At 42.3% G+C, this 7,035-nt stretch overlaps 1 protein-coding gene across 1 annotated transcript in view; it reads left to right on the top strand.

The window, feature by feature from the left end:
- The window catches only part of LOC106819256 (epithelial cell adhesion molecule-like), an 8,329-nt gene extending 3,372 nt beyond the window's left edge, over positions 1-4,957 (top strand). Inside the window, exons 2-9 of the mRNA XM_014823902.1 lie at positions 666-833; positions 1,136-1,303; positions 1,567-1,749; positions 2,228-2,315; positions 2,730-2,793; positions 3,123-3,203; positions 3,965-4,168; positions 4,768-4,957. Of these exons, the coding sequence (XP_014679388.1) occupies positions 666-833; positions 1,136-1,303; positions 1,567-1,749; positions 2,228-2,315; positions 2,730-2,793; positions 3,123-3,203; positions 3,965-4,168; positions 4,768-4,857 (1,046 nt within the window). The 3' untranslated portion in view covers positions 4,858-4,957. The remainder of the gene's footprint in view (positions 1-665; positions 834-1,135; positions 1,304-1,566; positions 1,750-2,227; positions 2,316-2,729; positions 2,794-3,122; positions 3,204-3,964; positions 4,169-4,767) is intronic.
- The last annotated feature ends 2,078 nt before the right edge of the window (positions 4,958-7,035 follow it).

The raw sequence follows: 7,035 nt of genomic DNA, 5'->3' as shown, positions 1-7,035 counted from the left end.
CAGAATCACGTGAGTATCGACGTTTGCACGCAAGCACCAAATCCTGGACGCATGCGACAACAACCTACAGAGGTGTACTACGATAGCGGGAGCGGGTGTTTGCTCGCTGTTTAATTACGGCGATTGTGGAGGGAAATGGAAACAGCTTCGCAACGCTTCAAGGATGTCTGATAGCGTTGCCAGAGGTTTCGTCGCACAGGTTGATTATTGAATCACCCTTGAATCACCGCGATCACATTTCTCCACGTCTAAAAATATATCCATCGATCTGATTGAGTATAATTGATTGCACAGTGAGTGATTGAATCGCCCTTTCACTCGATCACATTTCTGGACATCCTAAAAATATATCCATCGATATGAATGAACATTGTCAGACGAATTATTTCACTCTCTGCTTCCTTCGTCCTTCGAGTCTGTGTTGGTTTAATAAGTAAATCACTACATATCATTACAAAATGATTTTTACTGCAAATCATGGTATCTATTACAAAGAATCCATTGATATTAACGTCTTCAATTAAAGCTCTTGATATCGCTCGATATTCACCAGTCACCGATCTATACCCGTCCGCACCCTCCCTGAAACTCGTTGATGTTTAAATTAAACGAAGACATGCACGATGTTAAATAACCGTGGGCGTCATTTGTCACGTGTGCTGCAGAGCGCGCCACCTGTGATACGCCACCAGAGGTGGGCTCTTGCCGCTCGAATTTCCAGCGCTGGTTCTTCAACTCAAAGACTAGTTCATGCGAGACCTTCACGTTTGGTGGCTGCAGTACCAATCTGAATAACTTCTTCAGTAAGGGAGAATGTCTTGCCAGGTGTGGAGGTAGGTTCGAGGATAAGTAAATGGATATGCGTGCGTGCGTGCGTGCGTGCGTGCGTGCGTGCGTGCGTGCGTGCGTGCGTGCGTGCGCCGTTCGCGCGTGTGTTGCTCATGTAGGTCAGCCATGAAATAATAGCACAGTTCTCGTTTTTAAAACGTAGTCTCGTTATAAACATAGACAATGAGTAGATAAATACACAAGTATGCGTGCGTGCGCGTACGCGTGCGTGCGCGTACGCGTGCGCGTGCGTAACATATGTGATAAATGGGCTTCGATTATCGATTTATTTTTCTTGCTGCTTCAGTTGACACGACCAGATCTACCTGTCCAGGAGCGCGACAATGCGACACTACGAACCTGTGCGCTGACAACACGTGCGAGTTCAACCCTAATGCGACATGTACCATCGACCCGTGTCGTTGTGAGGTTGTCTTCAAAGACGAGTTTGGCAAGACCGTCGATTGCGGAAAACGTAAGAGGATTTTTCGATGATATAATGTAGAAATATAGAACTTGCTTCGATCAAAATCTAATTTCAAACCTGAATTGGCGCTAAATTGGTCCGAAGATGCCCCCACCGTACAAACACCTTAATTATATCAGATTTTGTCAATAAAACTAATTCTCTTAGATACGTGTGGTACAGACAGACGTATATTTAGGTGCAATGCGATATAGTTCGCCAAGCACGTACGCTAACCGAATCTATACCGTGCAACTGCACGCTCATTTCAGTGTTACCAAAGTGTCTGCGCGATAGACTGGCCCACCGGCTGGGTAACTACATGCCACAGTGCGACGAAAACGATGCCTACAAACCGCTGCAGTGTGTGGATGGCGGGTCCGAGTGTTGGTGTGTCGACAGTCTAGGCAGCGAAGTGCCAGATACCCGCGTCTCCGGACGTACGCCCTCTTGCCGTAAGTATGTCCATGACCTGTAATAATATATTTAACATAGTGTTTACGTCGCTGATCTGTAAGGGTCTAAAATAGGCGAGTGCGTGCTCGTTTGTGTGTGTGTGCGCGCGCGCGTGCGTGCGTGTGTGTGTGTGTGTGTGTGTGTGTGTGTGTGTTGTGTGTGTGTGTGTGTGTGTGTGTGTGTGTGTGTTTGTTTGTGTGCGCGCGTGCGTGCGTGCGTTTGTGTGTGCGTGTGTCAGCGCGTGTGCGTATGTTTATATGTTTGCATGCAAGCTAGCGTGTACTCTAGATTTACAGGGGTGTGTCAAAAAGAAGTGGATGGTAAAATAAACATAGATGGTATTTTTAACATTTTATAAGTTTTGTGTAATGAACAGGGATAGCATATTAGTATCATACTATCAAAACCTTACTACTGCGTGTACATCACATCAACATCTAAGCAACATTCATGACTCAGGTATTTCTCTCTCTGCAGGTGTAAACGACGTGGACAAAGTAAACATTGTTCTCCGCTTCCCAGTAGAGTTCAGCACAGTGGAAGGCCAACAACAAGAGTTTATTGAGTAAGCCTATCTACACAATATACACATAGTATCAGAACTGAATAAAAACAATATATGTTTTTATTCAGACCTGATCATATTTAAATAATTTGCAGGTAGTCGTAGCAGTAGTAGCAGAAGCAGACGAAGGAAGCGCAGCGGCGAGATCAGAAGCAGAACCAGCATTTTATTTAATTACTTGCCGATTGTATTATATTGCGAAGCCGCTGTTTCCATTATAGCCTGCACCGTAGGTTATAATTATTAATTAATTTGATTTTTTTTATTGATTTAGTCTATTTATGATTTGACTTCATTCTTAAAACTGATTTGATGATGTCGTAGATGATTACAACTTTCCCTTACAAATTGTTCACTAAAATCTTTGTGTATTACCTTTACTGGGAGTTAAGTGACTGCTTTGTGTAATCGCAGGCTGCTTATATCTGTGCTGATGAACGATTTCCAGTTAACAAGAGCCCAGATTGAAGATATTCGTGTAAGTTCCTGACACCATGTTTTACGAGTTGATGACATCTCGTAGAACGTCGTTTTCATATCATAATACATGATATTATACTTATAATATTATACATTGTTTCCTTTCGAAGCAAAAAAATAACCCAATAATGTAATTATAAAAAAATGGAAAAAATAGTTAATGATGATGAATGAAAAAATATTAATGATGATGATGATAACAATAATAATGACAATAATAATAATATAACCTTTGTAATGGGTGAATACTTGATACCGTTGGTAGTTAATGTTTATTATCTCTCGTGCGTGTTATCATTGATGACCTCACGTATTACATTTCTGTAGCTGTACCGTGGAAGCATTATCGCTGAAATTGTAGTTACCGGAGAAAATGCGACAAACGCTGTGGATTTCCTGCAACACAATGTATGTATAGCTCTGCTTGATTTCTGCTCAATCACCATCAAAAGCTGATCAGCGCATTGTTATTTCTTTATGTATCAAAATATAACTCATTTGCACAATGACCCGTCTATTTCACCTCACTATTTTTTGTCATTCTGAGTTTAATCAAAAGCAGTTTAATATAAATATGAAACTCGTCATGAATTTTTATCCTACTTGGCACGTAAGCTTAATCCCACCCTTGAGATTTGTTTCGTAAGTCGTTTCTATGGCAGCGGTAGACTCGTGCAGAAGCAGTCTAAGTTGAGGGTGGAAACGGAGATTTTTGGAACGCGGTATTGCACCATTTTAATTATCATAAAACCAGTAAATATCAGATAATACTTTCCGCGATTCGACAAAAGACGTCATCTGGGACACGAAAAAGTCCCGTTCCCCGTTAAGTTCAAATTAATCAGGAACTGGAAAAGATTTTCACTTAAGGATATTGAAATAGACTTACAACTTGAAATGGAGTGCCCGTTCCCACCTCAAATCTACTTCCGCACATTGCAGTTCCTTCTACTAAACTCGTAACTAGTATATAGTAATAATTACTTGGTATTACTTATTAATAATTTCTTTTATTAATTAAGTATAATAAAACAACAATCAATTGGGAAACTAAATATGGAGTGCCCGTTCCCACCTCTAACGTACTCCCTCTTGCACACGACAGTTCCTCGTTCTACTAAACTCGTAACCAATAGTAACGGGTGTACACGCCGATGTCTGCACCACAGGTACGGGAGAAACATTTCGTCGTGGAGCTGAATGGAGAGCTGCTGGTACCGGACAGTGCCGTCGCCACATACTACAGGTCACCCATCTCAGAGAAGCAGCTGCGAGAATTGGAACACAGCAACTTCGTCAAGAAGGTGGTGTTGGCCGTCGTCGGCAGCGTCATGGGTGTGCTGCTCATTGCTGGCGTCATCATATGCTGCGTGGTACGTAACCTTGGCCCACGCGTGTCCTCGGCCAAAATATTTAGACCTGGGGGCCGTTGTCAGAAACATCGTAAAGTTATAATGCTATGACTAATGGCGTCCCCGGCCAAAATATTGTATATAGTTAATAAATATAGTTAGTTAATATAGTTATATAAATATTGTTAATATTTATCGCTGAAGTATAAAGGTAGTCTAATAATTATTAATGACAATTAAGACGATATACCTGTAAGGTATAGAGAGAATATATGGAGGCTTTGGCACCCATGGCCACATATCCACGTACGCCCGCCCGCCCGCACACGCACACACGCACGCACGCATGCACAGAGAGAGAGAGAGAGAGAGAGAGAGAGAGAGAGAGAGAGAGAGAGAGCGAGAGAGAAAGAGAGAGAGAGAGAGAGAGAGCGGGATATGCACATGCGCGCAACAATATACGAAAACAAACAAACAACCAAACAAACAAACAAACAAACAAACGCCCTTTGCACAAATAGTGAGTGCAGTGACGTGTGTCTAGAATTCATATTCATCGAACTATTTTCCTATATTACATTTTTTCTACTGCTTAATCTAACATTGTGCTTTTATTTCAGGTACAGAAAAAGAAAAACACGAAATCGGCCGATCTCGATAACCCTAATGCGGTCGTACCAACCATGTATGCGGCTGGTCCGAAGTATTAGATGAACATCGGCAGTCAATCCTCAACTCCTACCCTCCAACTCCTATACCCAACTCCCAACTCCAATACCCAACCCAACCCAAACCCAACCCAACCCTCCCCTCCACAACCCAACCCAACCCAACCCACCCTCCCCAACCTTCCCCAACCCTCCCCAACCCAACGCCAACACAACTCCCCACCCAACCCTCCCCAACCCAACCCAACCCAACCAGCAAATACCTCCCTCCTATACTTCAACTCCTATCAATTGGCCGCACCCGGCAGATTAGATGCGATATGATATGACTACTTAGTACTAGGCACTTAGGATATGACTACTAGGCACTTAAAAAAAAAACCCTAACCCTAACCCTAACCCTAACCCTAACCCTAACCCTAACCTAAACCCTAACCCTAACCCTAAAAAAAAAAATTTTTTTTAAGTGCCTAGTAGTCATATCATATCGCATCTAACTGCCGGTTGCATCATTTGCTGCCGATTCGTTTCCGGTGGGCGTCTAGCGGTGTTTATTAGTACTAATGTGTAATCGTAGACACCCAGTAGTGTGCGACTGTATCGGATATCATGTCCGTAACCGTCTTTGATTTGCAGGAGTCCGTAGAATAGACTAGCTGCCAACAAATCAAAACAAGCTTCTAGAAGATAGTAGACACCGATGGACTGATTTGCATTTACAAAAGCCTGCGGGGCATAACACGTTGATATTAGCTGTGAGCTAGGTGGCTTTAATCGCCACTGGTGATATATTCTCTCAGTATCATAGTCGCATTTGTAGTTCACTAAGACGGGTAGTTTCGTGATGCATTGATACCATATGATATTAGAAGTTTATGACTGTAGGACAACGTTGATAACCGCACGCGTACGTTGCGGGGATATTTTTTAGGTTTCAACGTATACGTAGACTCAAAAGTTACCAACGGTACTATATTATATCTATGTAACTTTGCTTTCTCAGGATCAAAATGGTTTTACTATTCTCATAACAAACATACACACCACGAGTCTCACAGGCAGCTAGCGTTAACATAGTGTTAACTTGAATTTTAAAATGCTGTTAAAATGTGGCTATACATGCGGCAACCCATTACGCATTGCTGTATAGATTCTGCTACATGCGGAAAAATACCGTTAACGTGTGTTCCCTATATTTTGAATATCATTTTTATGGATTAGGTCTATGAGATATGTAAAGCAATTGTGCCTAATATTTTTTAATCATGAAGAGGATGCTAGATATATCTGATAAATAGTGTTCATTTAAAGTTGGTGCCATTTTCAGCTACTTTAAACAAATGTTAAAATTGCGTCAGCGTCATTTGTTTTTTTGAATGATTCGACTATTTTACCTCTGTGACTGTATATCGATATAAGTTGTAAGAATTCTCTAATATGTCCTGTGATAGAAAAGATGAAATACATGTTAGCATATTCAGTAACAGCATTTAATGTTTGTTGTCAATATTTCAGTGGATGTTTTCTTACTAATTCAGGGAGCTATTTTTATATGTCGTGCCGCTGGTCTGTCACCTGTCACCTGTCACTTGTCATCTGTCACCTGTCACCTGTCATCTGTCACCTGTCACTTGTCATCTGTCACTCACGTGACTACTTACTGTTGCAATTTATACAATCAGAGAGAGAGAAAGGTGGAGGAAGTGGGAGAGATGGACACGTGCGCACAATCACGCGCGCGTGCCCACGCACGAACACGGGCACGCACGCACGCACGCACGCACGCACGCACGCACGCACGCACATAGATACGCGTATTATAGACACATATAGACACAGAGTCGCTTACAGACGCCAGATTCCTCTCTATATGTTTTTATATTCATGTTCTCTGGCCTTCCTTTTCTCGCCTTCCTTTTCTCTCACTGTGCTTATTTCACTTACTTTCTCCTCCCGTCTCTTGCTGTCTCTCTCTCACACTTTCCTACTATCTCTCTCTCAATCCTTTTCTCATTTCTTCCCACACTTTCCCTCTCTCTCGCTTTCTCTATCCTATTACCCTCTTCTTCTCTTCCTTCTCTCATTCTCCTTCACCCACCTCTCTGTCCCTACATTATAGGGACGCACGCACGCACGCACGCACGCACGCACACGTAGTATACACATACAGGCATAGTAAAATACGCTCACGAAATCCCTGTCCCTGTCCTTTTCGCTCCC

Source organism: Priapulus caudatus, unplaced genomic scaffold, assembly GCF_000485595.1.
Source record: "Priapulus caudatus unplaced genomic scaffold, Priapulus_caudatus-5.0.1 Scaffold3047, whole genome shotgun sequence".
In the NCBI taxonomy this organism is placed as follows: Eukaryota; Metazoa; Priapulida; class Priapulimorpha; order Priapulimorphida; family Priapulidae; genus Priapulus; species Priapulus caudatus.
Note: the sequence above shows the minus strand (reverse complement) of the source record. Positions and strands in the feature narration are given on the sequence as shown.